The sequence below is a fragment of the Cucurbita pepo genome, chromosome LG01 (assembly GCF_002806865.2).
Source record: "Cucurbita pepo subsp. pepo cultivar mu-cu-16 chromosome LG01, ASM280686v2, whole genome shotgun sequence".
NCBI classification, from domain to species: domain Eukaryota; kingdom Viridiplantae; phylum Streptophyta; class Magnoliopsida; order Cucurbitales; family Cucurbitaceae; genus Cucurbita; species Cucurbita pepo.
Window position 1 is genome coordinate 4,182,029 of NC_036638.1, and position 27,915 is coordinate 4,209,943.

General features: G+C 33.8%; 4 protein-coding genes and 1 non-coding gene across 7 annotated transcripts; 3 read left to right on the forward strand and 2 right to left on the reverse strand.

Annotated features, from left to right (window-relative positions):
* The first annotated feature begins 2,688 nt into the window (after nt 1–2,688).
* Nucleotides 2,689–5,815, forward strand: LOC111810604 (somatic embryogenesis receptor kinase 2-like). Its single transcript, XM_023697371.1, has 11 exons — nt 2,689–2,937; nt 3,016–3,148; nt 3,229–3,300; nt 3,386–3,529; nt 3,674–3,745; nt 3,850–3,921; nt 4,000–4,112; nt 4,213–4,344; nt 4,422–4,763; nt 4,883–5,277; nt 5,351–5,815. The coding sequence occupies exons 1-11, from the start codon at nt 2,850–2,852 to the stop codon at nt 5,663–5,665; spliced, it is 1,878 nt and encodes a 625-aa protein (XP_023553139.1). The 5' UTR covers nt 2,689–2,849; the 3' UTR covers nt 5,666–5,815.
* Nucleotides 5,816–6,399: 584 nt separating this feature from the next.
* On the forward strand, nt 6,400–6,471 carry TRNAW-CCA. The gene has a single exon. It is a non-coding gene; the product is annotated as a tRNA-Trp (tRNA).
* Nucleotides 6,472–7,437: 966 nt separating this feature from the next.
* Nucleotides 7,438–10,730, forward strand: LOC111801654 (alanine--glyoxylate aminotransferase 2 homolog 1, mitochondrial-like). The gene is made up of 9 exons (XM_023685721.1): nt 7,438–7,773; nt 7,931–8,161; nt 8,947–9,117; nt 9,207–9,350; nt 9,432–9,611; nt 9,694–9,919; nt 10,068–10,181; nt 10,273–10,359; nt 10,510–10,730. Exons 1-9 carry the CDS (start codon nt 7,525–7,527, stop codon nt 10,551–10,553), a joined length of 1,446 nt encoding a protein of 481 aa, XP_023541489.1. The 5' UTR covers nt 7,438–7,524; the 3' UTR covers nt 10,554–10,730.
* Nucleotides 10,731–11,155: 425 nt separating this feature from the next.
* LOC111801660 (transcription factor TGA1-like) lies at nt 11,156–16,478 on the reverse strand. The gene is made up of 9 exons (XM_023685733.1): nt 16,332–16,478; nt 15,558–15,685; nt 15,141–15,215; nt 14,475–14,534; nt 14,322–14,399; nt 14,181–14,244; nt 12,733–13,004; nt 12,057–12,284; nt 11,156–11,554 (listed from the first exon to the last, which is right to left on the reverse strand). Exons 2-9 carry the CDS (start codon nt 15,678–15,680, stop codon nt 11,402–11,404), a joined length of 1,053 nt encoding a protein of 350 aa, XP_023541501.1. The 5' UTR covers nt 15,681–15,685; nt 16,332–16,478; the 3' UTR covers nt 11,156–11,401.
* Nucleotides 16,479–19,635: 3,157 nt separating this feature from the next.
* LOC111805812 (UBP1-associated protein 2B-like) lies at nt 19,636–26,095 on the reverse strand. Of its 3 annotated transcripts, none has more exons than XM_023691049.1 (2): nt 24,799–26,095; nt 19,636–20,388 (listed from the first exon to the last, which is right to left on the reverse strand). In XM_023691049.1, the coding sequence occupies exons 1-2, from the start codon at nt 26,010–26,012 to the stop codon at nt 20,367–20,369; spliced, it is 1,236 nt and encodes a 411-aa protein (XP_023546817.1). In that variant the 5' UTR covers nt 26,013–26,095; the 3' UTR covers nt 19,636–20,366. The 3 variants fall into 3 exon arrangements, with proteins under 3 accessions (XP_023546817.1, XP_023546832.1, XP_023546825.1); XM_023691064.1 differs by lacking the exon at nt 19,636–20,388 and adding an exon at nt 20,941–21,268; XM_023691057.1 differs by lacking the exon at nt 19,636–20,388 and adding an exon at nt 20,941–21,305.
* Between the last annotated feature and the right edge of the window lie 1,820 nt (nt 26,096–27,915).

Below are 27,915 nucleotides of genomic sequence, written 5' to 3' on the forward strand. Positions count from 1 at the left end.
AATTTAAAATTCTTCATGCAAGTTGAAATTAGAGATATGTGTAAACAAAGCTTCATTATTTTTATTTCGAAAATTAAGACAGATACCTTTACGAAAGAAAGAGAATAAAATAATATTTGTTCCATAATCAACCATCAATTCAACGCTTCATTATTATTATTATTATTATTATTATTATTATTATTATTATTATTATTTTCTACGATTCTCCAATATTTATTTATGGTTTTAAAAAAAGCTTTTATAGCCATAAACTTTGAATAAAAATAATAATTACTAAAAAAACTATTCTAACTTGTAGGTGCATCGGCCTTGGCTCTTAGTCCAACTCAGAGGCGCATTCCTATCTGGATCGATCAATCGAGCTCCTTGATCGGGCCTCACAAGCTTTTAACAACCTATTATTCTTTGGCCCATAACACAAACAAAGTTTTAATCTTTATATTAATTTGTATTAATTTAGTGTTGTATTTTTAATTTTATAATTAAAGTGAGACACATTTAACAATTAAATTTTATAATGTGTAATCATTTAATCTTTTAATTTTAATACGTAATAACTTAACTTTCGTATTTTAAAATTTATAATAATTTAGTATCTACTGTAAAAATATTGTGACATATAACTCGTTTACTCAAGTTTGACACAAAAAATTAAATAAATACGTTGTGACGGTAGAATAAACAAGAAATGAAGGCAATAGATTGATAATATTTTATAGAAATATGAAAAGGTATTTATATAAAAAAGTAAAAGTGGGAAAAAACTGGCTGACATCATCATTGGCCACCATTCACTGTTTTACGTTCTTCATCCAAGTCAAAAGGATGGAGGCCCATGGGTTGACCCAAACAACCTAATGTTTTTTTTCAGTCTTTATATAATAATGATTGAGAACTGGTCAAAAAAAAAAAAAAAAAAAAAAAAAAAAAAAAAAAANACCTTCATTTTTTTTAATATAAATAATTAAGTTAAATTGTAAATTTAGTTTAACTCATTCTTTTTAATAAAATGGGTAGCTATTATAGTTTTAAGGAATTTTTTATATGATTTGAAACAATTTAATAAAATAATGTATATTTTTATCGTTTTACAAATATGTCTTTCAAAGAAAGCGTAGTTAGACGAGGTATTAGAGTCATGGTAAGGCAACGACCTTCATCATTATGTTCTCAATACATCCTTACCTTTATAAAAAAGGTATTTGAAAAGATGAGTATAAACATATACTTAATAGGTAACTTCTTTGTTGTGAATAGATATGCATATACATACAACAAAAATGTATTGTAAAACTGAGGAACGTAAAACCGTTTAAAAGTGCACTAATTTTCATGAACACAAATAAGTATTTTTTTGAAACAACTTTCATAGAGACCCTATAGCCTATAAAGCTTATAGACAAAATTAACAGTTATATTTTCCTAGTGGAACATTTTTCCGGCACATAGATGAGTAATTACCGTAAACCATTTCACTTAGTTCATATCGATCAACATTTGCAAGGTCCCATAAAATGTTTCAAAATGTCATTTTAATGTATGCACAATCATTACAACAATCACGTAACAAATAATGCATACCTACCTAACATCTCAAAACAATAGTAAATAGCCTACTATGTCCTAAATTGTGAGAGGACCCAACACGATTACGAAGTGAGGCCAAACGCAAGAGTCTTTGCTTTGCAATGAAATTGAGAGAAATAATAGCAAAAAATAATTTTTTTATCTAGTTGTGCTTTGCTCGAGTTATTATTATTATTTAAAAATTTTAAAATGATTACAAATAAATAATTAATAAGATGGTTCAATTTAAGCAAACAAATGACAAAAAGAAGTAAGACACCAAGATAATTAAAACGAATAAATTTGATGGCTGTTTGGAGTGCATAGAATTGAAGAACATGGTAGAGAAAAAAAAAAAAANAGAAAGATGTGTCGGACCCGTCCTATTTTAAGTAAGGTGCTATCCTATGTATAGCTTTCCACTCATTTTCTTCTTCTTTTCCTATATTATATAATATAAAATAACAATAATAATAATAATAAAGAAAAAAAGGAATTTAATAATGAAAGGAGTGATTAGAGGTTAGGCGTGAAGATTTGAAGCAAAAGTGGAGCCAAACCACTACAAATTGAGGGTCCCACTTAAGGTCGCCATGATTGGAAACCATCATTATTATTATTTTTTAAATAAAAATATTAATAAGCTTTCTCAAATATTTGTAGCGCATGCTTACATTCTTTTAAAAAATTATTACTATTTTTTTATATTTTTCTCGATAATTAATAAAAATTTAAAAAATATTCTAAAAATACTATTAGAAGGTTTTACAAAATTTTTATTATTAATATACACACCAAAATTATAGTAAATTTAAATATTAAAAATTAACATAATTTGTTTTTTTTTTTTTTTTTTTAACATTATACCTACAAATATATCCAAAACCAAAATAGTGGTGGGCATAACATGTAAACAAACAGAATCCGAGGTGGCAAAGTGGGCTCCACTGACCCCTCCTTCACCGTTGACTAAAAAACAAAATTTGTGTTTTCTTTTCTTTTGTTTATGGGTGTGGTGTCTTGGGTTGGGCAGGTGGGTCCCTGTACCCCTAACCAAAATCACACCTGCCAAAAGCAATTTCCTTTTCCACTCCTCACTCACTCTCCCTTTCACTTTGATTCTCAAAAAGCACTTCCTTCATTCATTCGTTCAACACAAATCAAACCAAACCAAATGTAAAAAACCCCCTTAATGAGGGTTACTACATTTCCTGCTTTTCTGTAATGTGGGTGTGGCGGCTCCAAGCTTTGAAGTTCTGTGAAATCGCCTCACGGCGGAGATGAAGGAGCGGCTGAATTGGGTTTTGGGCTTGCTTTTGTTCATCTCTCTTGGCAAATTCTGTGCAAATGTCTCTGCTACTGTAGAAGGTGATCTCCGTTTTTGTAATTTTTCTTCTTCTGTTGTGGTTAAATTTGACTGTGTGTTGTTCTTTCTATTGTAAGCAGCTACTGCACTTCATGTATTTCGATCCAATTTGGAAGATCCAAACAATGTTCTGCAGAGTTGGGATCCCACCCTTGTGAACCCCTGCACTTGGTTTCATGTCACTTGCAACAATGAAAATAACATCATAAGAGTGTAAACAATTTCCTCTTCCTTTTCCTGAAACTTAGTCGACAATGTTACACAAAATTTACCCATTTCCGCATTCTCTGCAGTGACCTTGGAAATGCTGGATTGTCTGGTAGATTAGTTCCGCAGCTTGGTCAACTTAAAAGCCTTCAATACTTGTAAGCCATCTGCTGTTCTGCTCTTTTCTTAACCCTTTTGATACTTATTGTTCATTCCAAACGGGTTCTATGTTATGGATTGTAGGGAGCTTTATGGCAACAACATAAGTGGAGACATTCCATTTGATCTTGGGAATCTGGAAAACTTGGTGAGCCTAGACCTATACTTGAACGCGTTAACTGGTCCGATTCCCGACACGTTTGGCAAGCTCACACAATTGCGTTTCCTGTATGAACATTCATCCTTTACTGTATGAACTATTAGTTCACATCTTTTGTGGTTTTACTTAATGTGTGTTCATGAAATTCACTTCATGCTTCCTTTTTATGTTACTTATGGATGCTTTCTCTTGGTGTATCTTTGTAAGGATAGTCGGCTAAATGACAACAAACTATCGGGATCGATACCGATGTCCTTGACTAATATTTCCACTCTGCAAGTCTTGTAAGTCTCTACATTCTATATCTCATTGCCTTCAACTTCAAATTCATTATTAGTGAAGAAGATTATAGAACTCGGTTATAACGTAGTTTAAACATCGCTCGCAGGGATCTATCGAACAACCTTTTATCTGGAAGGGTTCCAAATAATGGCTCATTTTCACTCTTTACTCCCATTAGGTACTTTGCTGATAAATAAATCACACACAACTTTTTTCCTCATCCATGTTAGCTGATCTGCTACTGTTATGTTTGTAGTTTTGCAACTAATTTGAATCTATGTGGTCTGGTTACCGGGAAGCCCTGCCCCGGGGATCCTCCTTTTTCTCCTCCGCCACCATTTGTTCCACAGTCGACGTTTTCTTCCTATGGTATTATATGTTTAGAAAGATTATAGAAATAGACAACTTCTCCATAGTAGCATTCAGCATATATTTGAGAAATCTTAAAACATGAGTGATTATTCTTTAGAGGTAAACAATCCCAATGGAGCAATTGTTGGAGGAGTGGCCGCTGGTGCTGCTTTACTTTTTGCAACTCCAGCTATCATATTCGTCTATTGGCATCGACGGAGATCACGAGAGATATTCTTTGATGTTCCTGGTTTGTTTCTGTTGCAACGTATTCGCTAACTCTTACCTTATTTAACTTGCGAGTCACCGAGGCGTTTGCTTATGCAGCGGAAGAAGATTCAGAGCTCAACTTGGGGCAGCTGAAAAGATTTTCACTGAGAGACTTACAAGTTGCCACAGATAACTTCAGCAACAAAAATATTCTTGGTCGAGGTGGATTCGGTAAAGTTTACAGGGGACGCCTGGCTGATGGCTCGTTAGTAGCAGTAAAACGGCTCAAAGAAGAGCGTACTCCGGGTGGAGAGTTACAGTTCCAAACAGAAGTAGAGATGATTAGCATGGCCGTGCATCGAAATCTCTTGCGACTACATGGATTTTGTACAACGACAACCGAACGCCTCCTTGTTTATCCTTATATGGCTAACGGAAGTGTTGCATCATGCTTAAGAGGTTCGGTTCCTTGTTTTTCCTTGTTAATGTTAACAGTGTCAAGCTCGAGCAATCTCTTTGTTAATTGGAAAAGGCACCTTTATTATGAACTCACAATGTAGCTTGTATATGTTTCATAGAACGTCCACAATCCGAAGCTCCTCTTGACTGGCCAACTCGAAAGAAAGTTGCATTAGGCTCTGCAAGGGGTCTTTCTTACTTACACGATGGATGCGATCCGAAAATCATCCATCGTGACGTGAAAGCTGCGAACATTTTACTGGATGAGGAGTTCGAGGCTGTCGTCGGTGATTTCGGTCTCGCAAAGCTGATGGACTACAAGGACACTCATGTTACAACAGCAGTAAGAGGTACTATTGGACATATAGCTCCGGAGTATCTCTCAACTGGGAAGTCATCTGAAAAGACTGATGTTTTTGGTTATGGCATTATGCTGTTGGAGCTCATAACCGGGCAGAGGGCGTTCGATCTTGCTCGACTTGCGAACGATGAAGATGTTATGCTGCTTGATTGGGTACGGAGTCGCGCTCTCAATAGCCTTGACTAACCTCTCTTATTTTGATTACAAAAACTGTGGATGTTTTCAGGTAAAAGGCCTTCTGAAAGAGAAAAAGTTGAAGATGTTGGTTGATCCTGATCTGAGGGACAATTATGATGAATTAGAAGTTGAGCAAATCATCCAAGTAGCACTTCTCTGCACACAGAGCTCACCCATGGAACGACCAAAAATGTGTGAGGTGGTCAGAATGCTTGAAGGTGATGGCTTAACGGAGCGATGGGAGGAATGGCAGCGAGTCGAGGTAGTCTACCACGAAACCGAATTGGCATCTTCTCAAACTTCTGAATGGATGGTCGATTCAACCGAAAATGTTCGTGCTTTCGAATTATCAGGTCCTAGGTAACTTAAAGGTTCATCATTTCTTATTTCTTCTTTGATTTAGAGTGCTCACTTTTTTGCTTCACAAAACCTGTGTATATGAACCTACTTATAGAAAAATATGTCTACACATAGCTGAATTTTCTGAACTGTTTTATCTAATTCTCTTTGATTATAGTTTATTATAGGTGTTTTTTTACGGTTTAGAAAAATTATTTGAGGAGGTCGTAACGATGAGACCGACAGTTTTACATCATTATTGAATGTATAATGATAAATTGTGGAAGCATCTCACTTTTGCATTATATTATTACAGACATGCAAATTGTAAAATCTATATTCGATAATTTTAAAGAGGTAGTCTTATTGCGACGGTATTATTGAATAATTTGTCCTACTTTAAATCTTATTGATATATTTTTAGATCTTTATTACACGTTTTACAAGTGAAGAATGATAAAATAATCATTTTTTTAATGTTTGAGTTAGAATTTAATTCTAAAATATATAAATAAAATTTGTAAAGAATTGGAAAGCCATTGTCTTTTAAATATGAGGAAAAATTACAAATATAAATAAAAGTTTCTTAATAAAACATTCAGAAAGCTAAATGTATATTTGATATAAATCTGTAAGAAAGGAAATAAAGGAGAAACTAAATGTGAGAATCAAATTGCTAATTTTAAGCATAATTTAATTAATTAAGATAATAGATCAAATATCTGAATATTTATTAAAATAGCAATTTTATCACGCAACGGATCCGTGGCGCAATGGTAGCGCGTCTGACTCCAGATCAGAAGGTTGCGTGTTCGATTCACGTCGGGTTCACTTTTTCGTTCTTTTAAACTCATTTTTTAAGAAAGCTTTCCGATTTTTCTTTCTCGAGTTTTTCAAAATTTATTCTATTTTTCCTTATTTCCAGTTTTCATCTTCACCTTTTAGCCTATGAATAATTTGCAAATCAATCTTTGTTGTTTAATTTATATAAATTAATTTGTTTTGATTTTATTCATTTTTTTCTCTAAATTATGTATGATTTTATTTTGCAAATAACATTTCTCAAATTAAAAAAAAAAAAAAATTAATTAATACACAAAATTTGAACTTCCACGCAACTAAGTTGAATTATTTAAAATTGGTAATGGTGGAAGCAGGATTGAATTATTGAAGAGGAATCTTTGAATTTGTTGTTCTCTAAGATTCTTAATTTGTAGTTTTCTTAGAAGTTAGAAATTAATTGCATCCACTCATCTCTCTAACCCCATTAATATATATTCTGATCACAATTATTACATCAATACTCCAAAAAAAAAAAAAAAAAAATTAATATAACTTTTCAATTGAACATCGAGGTCCGTGGGAGTTTCTGCTGTCTGACTGGTTTTCCATCACTGTTCGTATAAAACGCCGTTGTTGACATATTTGAGATGTTAGAAATGGCGATTGATAGTGGAAGTTGAAGAGTGAAATTAAATCAAAAGGAGGGGGCCTAGAGATGGCACAGGAGTCGAGAGAACCAAAAAAATATTAGAACCAAAAAAATATTAGACCCAAAATAAAAAAATGAAAGAATAATGAAATATATTTTAAAATTTAGATTCCTATTAGTTAATAAATTTATTAAACCCATGTGGGAAATTATTTAGGTAATGGCCACTACTATATTTAATCTTTATTTGCCATTATCTTGTTCAGTTGTTTGAACCATAATTAATCCCTTGATCTAAAGCGGATTACACCGTCGACATCAACGTGATGAAGCATCTAGTCATCAATATGCTTTTAAATTCACAAAAAGCCCGACATAACAACGCACAGAGCCGCCATTTCTGGCACAAACGCCAAAATCTCTCTTCATTTCGGAGCTCAGAAGGATCGGCCATGGCGTTTCAGAGGCAAATCTTGAAGAACGCTCTACGAGAGGCGAACTCGAAGGCGTTCAATGGCCGTTATCGTTTTTCCTCTTCGGTTCATTCTGCTTCCTCTGCTACGGCGGCTGCCGACCTCAAACCTCTGCTTCCGCCGTTTGATTACGAGCCGAAGCCTTATAACGGACCTCTCACCGATGAAATTTTCCAGAAGCGGAAGAAGTTTCTTGGCCCTTCGCTTTTCCACTACTACCAGAAGCCGGTGATGTCTCTGATTTCGACTTCATAATTGATTTTTGCCGCTTTTCTCAATAATTTTGCCCTCCTAAATTTTCATGTGAAATTTCTTGCTGTGTGGATGCCCTCGATTTTCTTCTGAAACTGATTCTTCTGTTACTCTTACCTTCTTACTTCAACAGCTCAATATTGTAGAAGGAAAAATGCAATATTTGTTTGATGAAAATGGAAGGCGTTACCTTGATGCTTTTGCTGGAATAGTTACTGTGTCTTGTGGGCATTGCCATCCCGATGTTTTAGCCGCAGTGAATGAGCAGAACAAACTTCTACAGCATGCTACAACTATATACCTACACCATGCAATCGCGGATTTTGCCGAAGCATTGGCAGCAAAAATGCCTGGAAACTTGAAGGTCTTTTTTCTTTCTGAACTTTTAAATCATATTAATTTATTTTAGCAATGGATGATTGATTATGAAGCTCAGCATCTTGTAAATGTTAGGACCTTCATTTAGAGACGGTGATGGGTATTTTTTTACTTTGGAAATTTTTTCTGTAATGTCCCAAGTTCCTCACCGCTAGTCGATATTGTCCTCTTAGGGTTTTCTCTTTCGGGCTTCCCTTCAATGTTTTAAAACGCTTCTGCGAGGGAAGGTTTCTACACCCTTATAAAGAATATTTCGTTCTCCTCCCCAACCAACATGAGATCTCACAATCCACCCTCCTTCGGGGTCCAACATTCTCGCTGGCACTCATTCCCCTCTCCAATTGATATGAGATCTCACGATCCACTCACCTTCGAGGCCCAGCGTCCTCACTAACACACCGCTCGGTGTCTGGCTCTGATATCATTTATAACAACCCAAGCCCACCATTAGTACATATTGTCCTGTTTGAGCTTTCCATTTCGGGCTTCCCCTCAAGGTTTTAAAACACGTCTGCTAGGGGGGTTTCCACACCCTTATAAAATGCTTCGTTCTCCTCTCCAACCGATGTGGGATCTCACAATCCACCTCCCCTTTGGAGTCCAACATCCTCGCTGGCACTCATTCCCTTCTCCAATCGACGTGGGGATCTCACATTTTCATCTTTCTCAACTTTGGTGATTGAATTATTATTTCATCACTTCTTGATTCTCCTTATCAAAGAACATCCTACTTTTGCATTGCTTCAAACTTCTGCTCACTTGATTTTGCAGGTTGTATATTTTGTGAACTCTGGGACAGAAGCAAATGAATTAGCCATGCTTATGGCCCGTCTATACAGTGGTAATCTTGGTATGATTGCATTGAGAAATGCATACCATGGAGGAAGTTCCAACACAATTGGTCTAACAGCTTTGAACACATGGAAGTACCCAATACCTCAGGTTTCTCCCAGAGTTTAATCTCCAGTGTTATAATTCCTATGATTTGCCTGTCAACTCAATTATATTCTGCAACTTGTGACACCTTGCAGGGAGAAATTCATCACGTTGTAAATCCCGATCCATATCGAGGAGTCTTTGGGTCAGATGCTTCTAGCTATGTCAAAGATGTTCAAGATCATATAGATTATGGTACTTCAGGAAGAGTTGCTGGATTTATAGCCGAAACAATTCAGGTTTGTTTTTCTGATATCTGTTGATCTTGATAACCACTTCTACATGAAATTGAAGATTCATTTGGTTTTTGGTTATCTCAGGGTGTTGGAGGAGCTGTTGAATTAGCACCTGGATACTTGAAACATGTTTATGACATTGTTCGCAAGGCTGGTGGTGTTTGCATTGCGGATGAAGTTCAAACTGGCTTTGGTCGTACAGGAAGCCATTATTGGGGCTTTGAAACACAGGGTGTGATTCCTGATATAGTAACCATGGCAAAGGTATTTCCCCTTTTCCATCCGTGTTGGAACAGTTCATATCTTGAAACTCATCCCCAGAAGTCCTAAGTAATGAACTTTTCAGGGTATTGGCAATGGTTTACCATTGGGAGCAGTGGTGACAACGCCTGAAATAGCGAGCACAATGGCTCAAAAAATTCAGTTCAACACTTTTGGAGGGAACCCAGTTTGCTCTGCTGGGGGACTTGCAGTTCTAAGAGTTATCGACAAAGAGAGGCGTCAAGCACATTGCGCCGATGTCGGTTCACACTTGCTGAAGCGATTGAGATCTCTCCAGGAAAAATATGAAAGTAAGTTCTCTTGGACTTGGTCTCTTTTAAAACTTTACCTTTCTAACTAATCTACTTCCATCTTAATACTTCTTGGGATGACATTTCTTGCATTCTTTTCCCTTGGAGAGGAAATCATCACCTCATCTGATTAATGTATATTTTCCAGTCATAGGAGATGTACGGGGAAGGGGATTAATGGTAGGTGTAGAGCTCGTTACCGACCGGAAGGACAAAACCCCAGCAAAGACCGAAACTGCAGTATTGTTCGAGAAACTAAGAGGTACACTCCTCTCTATTTTCCAAAGAAAGTAAAGATCAACTGAGAGTATCTTAGGCTGTTGTTCTAATGACCCGTTTCGTCCTGATTGAAGAACTGGGCGTTCTCGTCGGGAAAGGAGGTCTGCATGGCAATGTATTTCGAATAAAGCCCCCCATGTGTTTCACCAAAGATGATGCAGGTATGGTTATATCTTCCAACAGCATATAGTAAATTTCTGATTACAAATAATGAAGCAACATTTTGGTTTAGTGTGTATTCTAGAAATGAATACTTATGGAGTTTCTGAAGGAAAGATGTCTTACACTCATACTCCTTTCAAAATGTGCAGACTTTCTTGTTGATGCTTTGGACTATGCCATGTCAAAACTGTAAAGGAGGTATAGAAGCCAGATGCAATGTTGTTGTATGTATCAAAATAAGATATTTGTAGTAGCTGCTACTTGTATTGTTCATTAAGACTTCGAAATGTCCAAGAACAAACAATTGGAAGCTGCACACGTTTCTCGCTTTAGCCTATTGTCTATCAAGTGCCTTAAATTTAACCGCTTACGATCAAGTGCCTTAAATTTAACAGCTTACGATCAAAATTGATGACGTGATAATATACATTTTTAACCGATGACTAGATTAGTTTGGAAAGAATAAACTTAAACTACTATTTATAAATTTGGGATTTTAAGAAAATAAATACAATTATTTTGACTGGGACAAAAAGAAAATCAATAGAATTATTTGATGATATCAATGTTTGTTAAACATCTGAAGGTAAAGAATCCTCACCATTGACTAATTTGAGAAGCCCAAAGCCTAACTTTAAGACTTAATTATATGAAACTAAAAAATTCTACTCATGAAATTGCTATTTATTGTATGAATTTAACGAAAACAGAAATCTTAGCATGAACTGAAGAAATCTTAGCAAGAACTGAAGATATTTTCCCCATAGCATGAAGGATTCAAAAAAGACACTTTTAACCCAGAAGTTCCAATTTGAATCAACTCATAGAAAATAAAGGACTAGTACCTTCACAAAGCACATACATTTACACCAGAAGAATTAAGAAGATGGATTATATTTGACACGAAATAGATTATTTTCAAGACAACATGGCATTACTATATAGTTAAAAAATTAATCATATTTACAAAATTTCCCTAGTAAGATTCTTGATATTCAAATGGGTGTGGCAACTTTGAGCTTAAATTTTTTTGATGATAAACTATACAGGCCCACAAGGACGGTTAGCCCAAAGTGAGCTCAACGCTCGGAGTCGTTGGAAAAACTCCCCTAGAGTAAGAAGACCTTGAGCAGATTGCCGAGTTGTTAGAATTTTGTACATCTGTTGTAATGTTTCCTGCCGTAGATGGTCAGCCTATTTGGACATTGGAAAAGAGAGAAGAAAAAGGTAGACGATGTTGATGAAATGCTGAAGAAGACTGAACAAAACTCTAGATCATAAGTGTACAAGTTATAATCTAAGTCAATTGAATTTGATTCTTAATGAGATAGGAATGCTGCTCTGACAGAAGTGGGAATATTATTATGTATTTAGCTAAAGAGTTGTCAGTGGCGATTTGCTATAAATGAAGTGAGGGAGAAAGAATGAAGGTAGGCAATTATTTAGCTGCTTTAGGCATGAGTACGAATACTAAAGACTTCATCTTTATCATTCAATATTGTTTGAGCTATTCAGATTCTATTAGAACAATCGAGATGATCACTAATCTCTAGGAAGCCAAAGCTGCCCTAAGGCCAACTTTAGGAGACATTAAGAGGTAGATATCATCAGGGCTTGGACTTGGGCCATGGAAGGTTAAGATGACCAAAGAGAATGTTAAAATAACACAGTTCATGAACTTGAGATTGAATGTTACCTGATTCACAAAGCTAATGAGTGCTTCTAATCTTTCGATTGCAGCGGTCATCTGTAGGGGATAACTTCCTTCATCGATCTGACTAGCCACTATGCTCTCAAATAGGTTTTGTTGTAGTTTTTCCATACCTTGTCTTAAAGCATCTTCTGCTTGTAGACATGATTTCCTAAGGCTACTAGTTTCCGAAATTTGTTGATCAGTCAGTGTCTCCAGTTGAGGTATCAAGACCTGCAGATCACACACTTTGTGATCAACATTAAACTGAAGGGGCTATGAGTTCATTATATATCTACTTCGTGTTCTCGTTCTTGAATATTGAAAAGACTTTTCGAATTTCAAATTTCAAATTTCATGATATCAAATATTGAAGGCTCATGTAGTGGTCTAGTATTTTGTAATAATATACACATAGAAACCAAGTGATTCTCTAATGTAGAAAAATGTAGAGGTGGGGGACTGATAACTTGTTAAATTTTGTCTCTAACATATATTTGACTACAATAGATGAAGTAAACAAGACAATTGGAGGAGGTTTCTACAATTATCCACTTTATATTAAGCCATGTTTGTTATTCATAACTAGAACCAAGGTCTAATCTAATTGGAAGATTGGCTTTGTTTTCTTTGATGTCAACATTTTACTATGATTTGCCAGTTACATTAAATGAGAACATACCTTGAGAAGTTCTGAAGGGCGAATTCCACCTATCCATAAGAAAAGTCTTTCGGCTGAAGTTTTCCACATGCCTGACATAATGTAAAAAACATCGGTTTTTGCAGCTTTGGCTTTCATGTGAAAAAATTTGAAGTAGTGTCTCATTGCATTTTCTACAAGTATTCGAAGCTCAATATCAGTGATATCAGCATGCACAACATTCCTTAGATCACAAATCTGCTTGTTCTGCTCTTCTACCCATTGCTCGTACTCTGATTCAAATGCAGAGATGACTACAAAACAAATAGTGAGGATTATTCAAAAGATATGCATACTAAAGATCGAGGAAGATTGCAAGTAAAAAGAAGAAGGTTCGAAGGGGAAAAAAAGGTACATGGCTCATAAATACTCAATGAGGCTTATAAATAGCACAAGAAACAAATTTGTCGAAGGATGCAAGTAGACAAAAAGTACTGTCTATAGAATAGACAAATTCTTAACTGTTCTCTTCCTTGCAACTTCACAAGCATTTTTGTTTTTCTCCCGTTTTCTGAAAACTTGAGTGTTGGGAACTCACTCGTTGTGTTAAAGCTATGGCTCAGCCTCCACTAATGTAAACATCACAATCCCACCGCTAATCAATATTGTCCGCTTTAACTTGTTACGTATCGCCGTCGACTTCATAGTTTTAAAATGTGTCTATTAGGAAAAGGTATCCACACCCTGATCAGGAATGCTTCGTTCCTCTCTCCAACCGATGTGGGACCTCACAACTAACTTAGAAGGACGTTTCAACTATCAAAAGCTAGCTTTGGGAGACGACAAAAATACCAAGTCAAAATTTCCAATTTGGAGGCTTCACTTAGTACTTCGAAGGACATCTCCAAAAGTTTCAATCTCTTAAAACCGAGGCATCCAACATCACTACATCACTAGAATATCAGCGTTGTAGGCACCAAAAATTCCAAAGTCTTAACACCAAGCCCTAGAAAGCAGGTGATCCTCAAGGAAAATAATCAAAAGTTGCTGGGAGACCAGTCAATCTTGATATAAAGATATGAAAACTAAAAGGCAAAGATAAGAAAACTTTTCCTAAAGCAGCGATGAAACATGCAACCACCTCCAATGGGAGAAACTGGCTTTACCACACATCAAGTACTTGACTAGAAGAAAAAGCTCAGACACGTCCCAACCTTTACAGTTTACGATGACCCACATGCTGGATTCAGATTGTGGACTTTATGAATATCAGACATTACGACAAACACTTGACCTGCAAAAACTTTGGCCACTTATCACTTCCCCTAATTTTACGCTCTCAAATAAATCTCACATCCTGTAGCTTCCAAATCTCAGTTATCACACCACCAAAAAATAATGAATGAAGGATCTATGCAATATTGACAAGACATTGGAGAATCAAAGATAAGGGCAAAATCGAAGAACGATTGGGAAACCAAAAAACAAACCAGAATTTGTGGTTCCAGATAAGCCCATCTGATAATGATCAAATCGAGATCCAGCAAACAGATCCTGAAGATAGATAGAGTTCCATGAAAAGTTAAATCAAGGGGTAAATAAAATCAATCAGGAGCAATTATCGTTCGTACTTGTTGCCTTGCTTTTTCAAGCTCTTGCTCTAATCGAATAAGTCTCAAACGGCTCGTTTCCAGTTGCTTAATATAGGCCTGCGAAGGGATTTGCTTCAGAAACCCATTACACTGTTTTGTGATTTCAATTGAATGTAGAATTTCGATTCATACCTTCTTTCGTATGCGACTTTTGCGGGCTGCTTCCCGATTTTGGGCGAGCCGTCTTTGAATCTGCAATCGAGTTTCAACTATCATATTCATGGTTCCTTGTATGCTTCTCACTCTCATGAAGAACAAAATCACAGTTTTTATTTTAGAGCTACAAGTTTCAAAAACATTGTAAAAAACTTGATTTTAAAGGAACAAAATAAATATTTCCATACTCCAAATATTTATTATTATTATTAAAATAAGCTAATAAAAACAATATAATATAATTTTATAGTAACAATATTTTAACCATTAAACTTACAACTTATCTACTAATTTGAGCATACACATATTCTCAACCCAAACAGATGTAGATGTTCTTTCTTAAATATCTATTCTCGATTAATANAGTAACAATATTTTAACCATTAAACTTAGAACTTATCTACTAATTTGAGCATACACATATTCTCAACCCAAAGAAAGAGATGTAGATGTTCTTTCTTAAATATCTATTCTCGATTAATATATTTTATTTATTTATTTTTAAAATGTAAAATACCTATTATCTTAATTATTTGAGTTAGGCTCGAGTTGACTAAAAAGATTGTTGATTTAACTATTTTCTCTTAAAAGTTAACTTTATCTTAAAGATAAATTGTATACAATAAATTTTTTTGGTCGTACCTTATCAATACGTTTAGTATCTTCTTGATCATAAATGTGAGGATCTCCCAACGAACCAGGTGAAGCATCATCTGACTAAAAAATATTTAAAATGTTAAATTATAAATTTAATCCAAATGATTTTGAGAAAGTTTAGATATAAAATTGTTTTTCTTAAATATGAGGTATTATCCGGACCTATATTTAATTCTTAAAACTTAATTTTAATTTTCTTCAAAGAAATTGTGAGAAAAAAAACAATTCTTATTTTAAAAAAATGTTATCACGTGTAACTTAAAATGTTTTCAAAACTTAGTAACTTTTTTTAATATAAAAGAATCAACTTTCGCTTGTTAAAGCATATATTTTCGATCAAAAGCTAGAAATTCAAATATTCCTTTATAAACTAAATGAAAAAAAAAAAATGCAAAGAGTTACTTGATTCTCGAGTTTGGTATCAGCTTCCATAATGAGAGTTGATGATGGTACATCTAAATTGGCATTGCTTCTAAAAGTGTTCCCCCACATTCCAAGCTTGTTGACAGGTTCGTACAATCCCATTCTCCCTATACCGTTATATTTAGTGGATCATGAGTTCATTATATCGAATCCTTTTAGCCACTCATAATACATCGTCATTAACTATTAAATCTTCCTAATCATTAGAATATTTATTAAAAACGAAATAGTTATTCAATTTTGGTTGGAAAACAACTAAAATGATGATTTCATACAGTTAAAAAAAATTTACAACTTTAACTGTAAAGTAAAAGAGTTTAAATTTTTGAAAGAAATATATATATTATCACGTTTGAGAATATTTTTTTAATATAATTTTTCTTTATATATATATTATATAAAGAAGATAAGAAATAATGCCCATTAATTTAATTAATATTAAAATAAAGAAGCGCACATATTCTTGACAAGTGGGCAAACAGTTAGATGAAAGAAAAAGGCAATATTTTCCCGGAAAATGGAAAGCTCAGCTAACCAAACACTCCTAATTTAGAAAATCTTTCAACATAGTTAGATAAGACGTTAATAATTAATCTTCCAAACTTATGGCATCACAAATTCATAAATTCACGAATTGAAGTGGAAACTAATCTTATTTGGATCAAAATTGAAAAGAGAAACAACGTAATCGTCACGAAGTATTCGAGGGGCGAGGGATCGGATGTTCGCTTGGAGAAAGTTTGAAGAACGAACCTGGAAGAATAGAGCGAGGACGAAGTCGAGATGTTTGGAGTTGGAAGCACAAAATTATGAGCGTTGAACAGAAACAACATAGCCTAAAAGGAAAAGGCTTCAAAATCTCTCATCTGCTGCTTCTTCTTCTTCTTCTTCTTTGGATCAATTGCTATCTCTTTCTTCTTTCTCTCTCTAAAAAGGAAATATATATATATTGAAATGGGTCAAAGTTGAATCTGATTGGATTTTCATGGGTGTGGGTGTTTGAGGCAGAGGGCTCTACTCCCAAATTATTAGTTTTAGTCTTACCCATGTCATGTCACACTGTTCATGGGTTACAATCAAAATGAGTTATTCAAATTATAAAATTTTATTTTTAATATAAATAAAATTAGACAAAATTAAAATAAATAACATTAATTAATCTTAATTATAAAGGGTATATAATTAAGGTTAAGGAAGATAAGACAAAGATAAAGATATATATGAGTTCTCTAAAGTTGTCCAAGAATGTGGAGATTGGGGCCACCCAACCAACCAACCAATTTCTAATAGCATCTCCCACCTTGATTCGGTTTGCCACCTAAATTATTGTAATATCAATATCCCTATACATAATAATAATAATAACAACCATATAACCTTTTATTTTATTTTATTTTATTTGTTTATTTATTTGGAAGCCCTCCTCAAAATAATAATCTATTCCCAGATACTTTTATGTTTACGGGTTATCTAGAACAACTTAACCAGTTTTTCACACGCAAAGATATTGATAACATATTAAAGAAAATAGAAGGAAAAGATAAAATAGTCGTGACAGAAGAATGATATATATATAAAGTAAAGAAACTGAAAGGGAAAGACAATTAAGATTTATTTAATAAAAGGTCGAGTTAAATTGGGTTGAGTGTTCGGATTTCATTGGTTTTTTTTTTGTTTTTTGTTTTTTGACATAATTTTATTTTGTTATTACTCTGTAAGTGGGTTTCTAAAGTGGCTTCCCACTTACAATGACTTGTTCCTCTCTCATTCAACTCTCTTACTTTCTTAGATTCATGAACAATAATGAGAATTTAGATTCCAAATCACTTTCAACTTCGCTAGTTATGCCTTTTTCTCCCTTCTAATTTTTTTATATAACTTAGCTTAATTCTAAGCTAAGTTTGTAATTTTGTTATATCAAAGTTTCAATTTTGGTGTTTGGTTGTTGTTGTGAAAGTGGTGTTTTGCTTAAAGAGGTGGTCCATTATTATTTTAAGTTAGGTAAGCTATACATGTATATTAATACGGTTTAATTCATTAAGATATTAATTCGTAACTTTTTTTAATAATAAAAAACATTTCAAGAAAATAAATCTCTCTTGTTGTTGACTTAATCTAAACTGGATAATGTATTTGACCTACACATGTATAAGTAAAATTAATTTGGAGGACGTGGCCTATAAAGAATCCCATGAAGTTATGAAGATGCTCACAACAGACTCATAGGTTAAAATAATGATAATGAATTGAAGTTTGTTGTGCGTACGCCTCCTAAAAGGTAAGAAAATATGCAAAAGTTTTTTTGAGTCAAATTATGATGGTCCATCGGGTATAGAGATTGAAGGAAGCTTGACTTGCAAGACCTACCCATCGAATAGGGTCGAAAATGAATCTTAGTAATTTGAACGTGGCACATCCCTCCCTAATATATATATATAATATATATATATATATATATATATATATATATAATAAAAGAATGTTGATGGAGAGATGGCTCAACTGATTTTAATTATGGTGAAAATGTGATAAAAGTTAGTTTGCATACAAATATAAATGAGTATCTATTAATTTTTCTTCTATAAATTTTGAGATATGTTCGTAACCAAAGTCTTTGGTTGCATGCGAATTATTATAATAATAATAATTATTTAATCAATTTTAATAAAAATTAATTAAAAAAAATAAAACAATATTTTAACATATTATTTGTAGCATATTAGTCAACCCATAAGTCAAAGCAGTTTCTGTAAATTTATTTAATTTCATTTTGCGTTCCCATAAAGATATTTTAAATTTAAAAGGAAAATTCGTTGCGTTGTCGGCGAGTATTCGGACTTGAGAGGAAAATATTGATTTCCATTCAAGGAAATTTGAGTTCCGGTCTGCGGAGAACGCAAAAATTCCAGTTTTTAATGGGAAAAAGAAAAGAAAAAAAAGCCCTTGCTATTGGACAAATTTTGGCCATAAATGTCATTTCAATAATTTTTGGTCTTTTAGAATATTTTCACACATTTTGTAATTTACATAATTTGCATCTAAAAGAAGGGGAAAAAAAACTTAAATGGGGGAAAATACTATAAGGATTTAAAGTTAATTAAAAAAATTATGCTATTTAAGTAATGATATTAATAATAGAAAGTCAAAAAAACATATTTAAATTAGGTTAAAAATGAACCAAATTGGATCGAATGGTGTTATGTTTTTTTTTTTTTTTTTTTTTTTTTTTTTTTTTTTTNTATTTTTCATATTTTATTCTTCCTCATTTCTTATTCTTCTTTTTTTTTTCTTACATAATTTAGTTTTTTTTCCTATTATTTATAAACAAAAGTTTACATGATTTTACTAAATTCTATCTGTTTAGAGATATTTATTAAGATGATTTGCTAAATAAATTCAAAACCCTGAAATTTAAGGCATAGAATTCATATTATACTTGTTAATAAATGAAATTAAAATAAAATTTAATAGAAACAAAAATAAGTAACAAGATTTGTAAGAAGAAGATGCCATCAGACATGTGGTTCCATATGATTCACTTTCAGCCACCCTCCTTGGTCCTTAGCCACCGTACACTTCCTTGGTAGCGTAGTGCTTGCCTGAGGCCCAAACGGCCATTTTGCCTCACAACAAAGCCAGAATCATAAGGCAAGTCACGAAGAATAATAATAATTATTATTATTATTATTTAAGAAGTAAATCAAGAAAATTAATCAATGGGAAGTTTAATGCAAATTCAAAACATGGAATTTAGTAGGCTCAAATTTGCCTATTTTTTTAGCTCCTATTTATATCTTTACATTATAAAAATAATTTTGAACATTTTACAAAATCAAGCAATAGCTTATTTTTCTTTTCCAAAATGGTATGCGTGATTTATTCTGAATGTATCATTTCCAGTAAAATCAACTGAAAAAGAAAAAGAATTTCTTTTTTTTTTTTTCTTACATAATTTAGTTTTTGTATAATTAATTCTTTTTATTTATAAATAAAAGTTTACATGATTTTACTAAATTCTATCTGTTTAGAGATATTTATTAACATGATTTGCTAAATAAATTCAAAACCCTGTAATTTAAGGCATAGAATTCATATTATACTTGTTAATAAATGAAATTAAAATAAAATTTAATAGAAACAAAAATAAGTAACAAGATTGGTAAGAAGAAGATGCCATCAGACATGTGGTTCCATATGATTCACTTTCAGCCACCCTCCTTGGTCCTTAGCCACCGTACACTTCCTTGGTAGCGTAGTGCTTGCCTGAGGCCCAAACGGCCATTTTGCCTCACAACAAAGCCAGAATCATAAAGCAAGTCACGAAGAATAATAATAATAATTATTATTATTATTTAAGAAGTAAATCAAGAAAATTAATCAATGGGAAGTTTAATGCAAATTCAAAACATGGAATTTAGTAGGCTCAAATTTGCCTATTTTTTTAGCTCCTATTTATATCTTTACATTATAAAAATAATTTTGAACATTTTACAAAATCAAGCAATAGCTTATTTTTCTTTTCCAAAATGGTATGCGTGATTTATTCTGAATGTATCATTTCCAGTAAAATCAACTGAAAAAGAAAAAGAAGAAGGATGATGTGATTTGGAGTGATGGCATCAAACGAAGCTTTAATTTGAATGAACAAAAAAGTGTGTCCATACCTTAAGCATCTTCAATTAGAATGATGCCGATCTAATCTTATCCCATATTACCTCATTCTGCTCCGTCCATCATCAACACCAGCTTGCTTTCTTCTGTACAACCTTCTCAAATCCCGTTTCAGTATCACTTGTTACCAACTGAAAAACTTTGACAATCAAACAACCCAATTCACAGTTCAATTGTAAGCACCAATTCGATGAAAACTAGGGAAACAAGAACATGGAAAATATGAACAGGCAATGACAACAATGAAGGCGATGAACAGGGAAGAACATGAGAATGGAAGTAGAGGCAAAAATGATGAGAGTGAGTGAGAATGAGGATGAAGGCAAAGAAGCAGTGAACACTGCTACCAAAGCAAAGGAAAGATCCTCCACTACTAATCCTGAACCAGCATCACAAGAACATAATATTATATTCACAGTCTAGAAAATTAACAGAACAGTAGGACCGAAGAACAGTTTTAAACTTAGCCAGATAATGAACTTCTTATCTCATCACCCCTTCTGAATCTTTTAAGAAAGGGATTGTCTAACAAGATTAATTAGTCCTAAAGATTGAACTCATACTTTAAAAGGAACTTAATTAACACATTCAAGAGCACACGAGGGTAACCTCTATTTATTATTATTAGTCAGGAAAGATAATAACTAAGAAGCCCAAGATTAAGAGACGAAGGTACTGGAGGAAAAAGAAATTACACCAGAAAAAGTAATACTCAACAATAAATATAAAAAACTTTTAAAAGATTAAAAGTGATATCAACAGAGTAGAATTATAAAACATAGGATGACTAGTGCCCGTCAGCAGGTTCTTACTACATAAAAGAAATTAAGAGAGGGGAGGACAGAATAAAAGGAGAAAGAAGGGAAAACAAAAAAAGGAAACAAAAGGAGTTGTAGGAAAAAGGTATCAAATCCATATCAGCCCAAATGAAGCTCTTAACATAAACTTTCCCAAAAGTACAGGTTCATTCATCCACAAGTTCGGCAGCACCTCAAACGCAAATATGGATTCCCAAGCATCTAAGAGAAATAAGACAATGCAAACTAATAATCTGGCCTGTCAAATGAAGACTCCCATCAAAACAATGAAGTTGAAGATTTAAATAAGAAAAATGAAACCAAGAAATCCGAAAAAGAAAAAAAAGAGAAGAAAATATTAGAAACCAAAAATACATCCACAATATTACTAATAACTGAAATACAACAAAATCAGCAGTTTCCAAAATAAATACAATCAGAAGAAGCATAGCAAAGGGGGAAAAAAAGAAGAAAAGGAAAAGATCATCAAAGGGGAGCATAAAAACCATTTTAATTAAGTGTGATTAAAGTAATCCGAAAGTAATACTTATAAAAGATGAAGACCAAACCAAGTAGGCTCGAAATTAAAAGAAAAGCAACATCTAATGGGATCGATTTAAGAATTCGTGATCACAAGGAAATACAATAATATTATTAATAATAATAATAATAAACTTTTGATGAAGAAGTCAAAAAGAATGAAATTTTACAATAAAATATCACTTTTCAAATCATCGGAAGACCAGGAAAAATCTGAAGGAAAATAAATGAAAACAAGATATAAATCAAATTAGAACAGAAAGCTAAAAACAATTGTGGCCCACGGAAGAACTTTCTTTCTTAATTTAGGTTTGGGCGGGGTGAAGTTAGAGTAGAGCTATCATTAAAAGTTGGAGATAGTTGGTGTGAGTTTGATATCTTAGTGATTAGATGGCTAGAAGTGTTTTTCCTAACATTTGCACTATTTGGTGATCAATAAAAATCATTCTAAAAAAATCAAATTGGTTTATAAGTACTTTTTTTAAGAAACATTTGGAAGTTAGTTCTCCAAAAAGTCATTTTAAAATAATATATGGTAATCTGCATTTGTAGAATCACTTTGAGAAGTAATGCAACCAACACATAAGTGGTTTATATGTACGTAAGTAGGGGCCATACAGACCGAAACACACAAGAGACTTCATTAAGAAAATTGCAGGAACAACATGTAGGGGCCATACAAACCCAAAATTAATAATTAAAAAAGAAGAGAAAGAAGGAGAGGACGAACAAGGTCAAGCCAATCAAAAAAGGGACCGTCATAACCACACTTGGAAAAAAGAGCTCCGACTGCTGATAATAGAAATACATTAAACAAAAAAGTAGGAAAATCACTGAAGAACTTATTAGAAGAAATACAAGGGAGAGTCAATAATGTGAACCCCCTTTGAACCTCCTCCCTATACTCTTCCTATCTTGAAATATCCGTTCCTCTCCCCCAAGATAGGAAGAGTATAGGAACAGATAATCTGTCAGTGATCTCTAATTCAAACATCAACACCCAAGATACAACCAAAAGAAACAACTATCCCAAGATGTTTTGGCACATATCCCAGGAAAAAGGTAATTCACTAGCTAGGATACCTTTATCGAAACACTCTTGACATCTTTAAGGATTTAAAAAGCCTTCACCCTATTAATATAGTAACTATAGAGGGCTCTATCACGAATTAGTTGAACTATCATGAATAAGAAAACTCCAGGACTTGTTAATCTTAATTGCTTTGGTTGAATTGTGAGCCAGATCCCTATGTTGGCTATGTAAGCATCCAGTCTAAGACCCTCGACACAAATAGATGCCTGATGAGCTCCATGCAAATTTTTAAAGTAGCTCTAAATAGTATTGCTTTTATACCTATTAAAGATGTCAGCAAGCTTCATTGTGAATTTACTTAGACCTCACCTCAACTGCCATGAAATCAGCTTTTAAGCGAATATCTGCTCCTTTGTTGCATGCCAACAAGAAAAGCCTAAAAGTATATAAAACACATAAATACTGTTCTATACCCTTTTTTTACGGTAACTATGCGGCCAAAATGAAACTAAAAGAGCCAACCAAAGCAAGTAAATTGATTGGCGGGTACAATTTCATAACCAGAAAAATTAGTTTGGTATTAGAATTTGGGTTGATTTGGTCAAATTTGATTAGATTCTTGTACGCTTGGTAGTCCATTGGGGTGGTTTTTTGGTCAAGCAGGCAGTTTGGTTTTACAACAAGTCGATTTCGACCTCGTTTTTCTCAAATTGATAGGCCCGTTGGGCATAAATTTTAACTCTAATTGGAGTCGCATCAACCTACACACTGTAGATATTACCTCTCCTAAAACCTCTTGCATACCACAGAGACAAGGCCATTCTCCTCTAGTTCACTAGATGCAATTTATAACCCTCCTTTCTTACCTCAATCTTTCCAAAGAAGTCTATAATTCTTTTTCGCCCACTTCACTCTCACGACTCTACAATGCATCCTAAATATAGATAGACAAGACGTTGGGAGTATTAAATAGAGTTGTCTTGGCCAGTGTTCCTGACTACCTTTCGAGAAGGGCATCTTTAACCACCTTATTACTAAGAGGTATACAATAATTAGAAACGCTTAAAATTACAAACTAGTGGTAGCCTTAGGGATTATACGGACCAATTACCTAAATAATAATTATACACACAGGCTGCTGTTGATGCCAGTACTAATAGCACCCATTAATTATTAATACATTCTACCTGTCACTATAATTAATGCTNGTGAATTTACTTAGACCTCACCTCAACTGCCATGAAATCAGCTTTTAAGCGAATATCTGCTCCTTTGTTGCATGCCAACAAGAAAAGCCTAAAAGTATATAAAACACATAAATACTGTTCTATACCCTTTTTTTACGGTAACTATGCGGCCAAAATGAAACTAAAAGAGCCAACCAAAGCAAGTAAATTGATTGGCGGGTACAATTTCATAACCAGAAAAATTAGTTTGGTATTAGAATTNTAGTAACCATCCGATTTCTTTTAGTATACTATTAATTATATTACTTTTGAATTTCTAAATTTAGTTTACGTAATATTTACTTGAAANGTGGTTTTTTGGTCAAGCAGGCAGTTTGGTTTTACAACAAGTCGATTTCGACCTCGTTTTTCTCAAATTGATAGGCCCGTTGGGCATAAATTTTAACTCTAATTGGAGTCGCATCAACCTACACACTGTAGATATTACCTCTCCTAAAACCTCTTGCATACCACAGAGACAAGGCCATTCTCCTCTAGTTCACTAGATGCAATTTATAACCCTCCTTTCTTACCTCAATCTTTCCAAAGAAGTCTATAATTCTTTTTCGCCCACTTCACTCTCACGACTCTACAATGCATCCTAAATATAGATAGACAAGACGTTGGGAGTATTAAATAGAGTTGTCTTGGCCAGTGTTCCTGACTACCTTTCGAGAAGGGCATCTTTAACCACCTTATTACTAAGAGGTATACAATAATTAGAAACGCTTAAAATTACAAACTAGTGGTAGCCTTAGGGATTATACGGACCAATTACCTAAATAATAATTATACACACAGGCTGCTGTTGATGCCAGTACTAATAGCACCCATTAATTATTAATACATTCTACCTGTCACTATAATTAATGCTAAGCACGAATGGATAGTTGAAACATATAAATGGAAGGCTTAAAGTGCGGCAAGTAAAAAGAATAAGAAACATCTCATACCATAAATATGATGTGTATCCTCCGAGAGACCCACCAGAAGCCGCCGGACCCCGATCCGATACGGCCTTGCCAAGCATTGTGCTCGAATAAATGTGCGGCAACCCCTTCAGTGATGAAGAATCGGACCCGTAAGAGCCTAGCATTGACGAACCACCGGCACTTAATTGGCTTAAGCCATATGAACCCCCACTGTAACCACTCAAGCCTATCCCAGCCCCAACTGAACTACCAACCAGACCCACTTGACTCATGGGAACTACTCCCTGGTTTAACATTCCACCTCCCAAAGCTGGGTTCCCAAATCCACCGCACACAGGATTGAGGCTCGGATGTTGAGCAAACAATGGCAAATTTGAAGCTGTAGCCATGGCTGCCATCATCGGCGGCTGAGTCTGCGCCAAGCTTTGCACTGCCTGCGTCGAATTCTGATTCTTGTTCTTCCCCTCAGCCGCCCTCTGGCAATGCAATTTGTTCCCTTCGAATACTTTGTGTGGCTCCTCAAGAGCCCTCCTCGCACCTTCATTTGTTCTGTAAATAAAAATAGCATAACCCCTCGATTTCCCTGTTTCGGGATCGAACCCAATCGGACCCATCTCCAATTCCCCAAACTTCGCAAAGAACGTCCTAAGCCTCTCAGCATCCACGTTATGGTGCACATTCGCCACATAAATCTTCCGCGGCCCAACCTCCTGACTTTGAGGCGGCGGCACTGAACCCACAGAAGCCAATTGACACGAAGCCATCCTGTTATTAATCTTCTTCCTAGGTTCCTTCAACGCCTTAGTCGCACCCTGACGGGATTTGAACAAAATAAACCCATAGCCCTTAGCTTTCCCTGTATTCTTATCCAAAACCACATTGCAGTCTTCAATTTCACCAAATGATTCAAAAACCGAAGTTAGGGTTTCTTTGGTGGTGTCCCAACCGAGGCCATGGACGAAAATCTTGCGGTGCGTGACATCACGGTCGGCAGCAGCTCGAATTTGGGCTTCGAGATTAGCATCTTTGAGAGCAGTGGTGCAGATGAGCTCGATTAGTTGTGTCTTGGAGAAGGGCTCGAGGAGTTTGGGAAGATCGTCCAAATCGGAGTCGGAGGCATCGTCATGTGGCTGAGAGGAAACGGGATCATCAAGCTCCTTCTTGAGTTTCTTATCGACCTTGTTGTCAGATTTCTTGACCAGCTTTCTTTTGGTGGTTTTGCTGGTTCCCTCCATTGGAGAACTACCGAGTCCCTTCAATAGAACAGAACCAACTCTTTGAGAAGAAGAATCAAAATTTTGCGTCGAGGCGGTCTGAAAAAAATTGGAATTTCAATATAAATATTTGTTTTTTTTTTTGGATTAAATATAAATATTTATTACAAATATAGTAACCATCCGATTTCTTTTAGTATACTATTAATTATATTACTTTTGAATTTCTAAATTTAGTTTACGTAATATTTACTTGAAATTGATATTTATCTAAATGAGTTAAATAATAATCATAATAATTTTATTCTCAAATTTTTTAAATAAAAATACAAAAAATACTATAAAATATTTTCAAAAATACCTAAAAACTTTTAGGAGAAAAAGAAAAAAATCATTACCTGTAATAACTATTAATATTTTGTTTAAAAAATATTTTAAAAGTATAAATTTTGATGGACATATTAACATATTATTATCAATAGAAATACCATAAAAAAATATCACGATGTAAATGAATTTTTAATTTTGTAATTTTGTAATTTTTTTTTTTTTAAGAAATAAGAAATTGTCTACGTCAAGATTTTATAAAATTTAGTTTTAATTTAGATTTCATTTTGTTAATCCTCTACTTCCTTCTTCATCACTAAATGCTTTAAAATAAAGGAACAATTATTGTATTACTTGAGCGTCTCACGGGAATTGTGTAAGTTTGGGCTTAGTTAATTTTGGGCCCAAATAATTTTGGGCCCATTTAAAAAAATATTAAACCTTTTATATCATCCAAACACACTCTCTTAATAGCTAATAATTTTAAAATTTTTAATTTTGATTTTATTTTTGAGTTTTAGTTTCAATTTGGTCACTACCCAATTTAAAAGTTTGGATTTGATCACGAGTCTGAAAGGAATGTCTTATTCTATCTAAAAACTTTATTTTTTTTAGCTAATATCTTAAAACAATGACTAAATATAATCTATTAAATAAATGATGTTAGCTCATTTTCTTATGTAATAGAAAAGACAATTTTACGAGATTAATTTGATTTAAACGGTAAGGACTAAAATAAACAGAAAGCGAAATAAAAGTTTTAAAAAATGATAAGAGGACTGCGACACCACCATATTATTGAATATCATTTAGTAATACTGAGTTGGGTTATAAAGGTGAGCAATCCAACTTGGATACCAACAACAGCGTGGCTGATAATTAAGGAGATAAGACCCTTTATTATGGGGTGTGTGTGTGTGTTAATTAGAAAATTTTAAGCAGTGATTAGATTAGAATGTCCAGATAGGCAGCTTCCATTTGAATAAACTGCATCTGAGGTGGCATCAGTTGTGAGTTACTATTTAATAGTTATGCCATTGTACTGCCACTCAGAAAAAGACTAAGCCATTAGTTATTCATGTTATTTTCTGAGTCTGTGTGTGCTCCTTCCACTTCAATTTGGTGACCTCAAAAATGCCTTTCTCCTCCTACGCACCACTGTTCCTTCTCATTCCTCCTTTTCCAAAAAACCATCTCTAACTCTTTTTTAAAAGTTAGGTTTTTATGTAACCACACATGACGTTAATTAAAGAGAGGAACAAAACATTCCTTATAAACGTAGAGAAATCTCTCCTTAACATACAAATTTTGAAATTATGAGGCTAATAGCAATACGAAAAAGGCCAAAACGAACAATATCTACCAACGCCTGTACTTAGACTTATTACAATTTTTCTTTTAGGATGAGTAGTTCTTCTTATCCATCATCTTATAACTAAATTTGGTAGGTTTGTGTACGATGTAATAAATGATTTTTTTTTTTTTTTTTTTTNGATGTTAGCTCATTTTCTTATGTAATAGAAAAGACAATTTTACGAGATTAATTTGATTTAAACGGTAAGGACTAAAATAAACAGAAAGCGAAATAAAAGTTTTA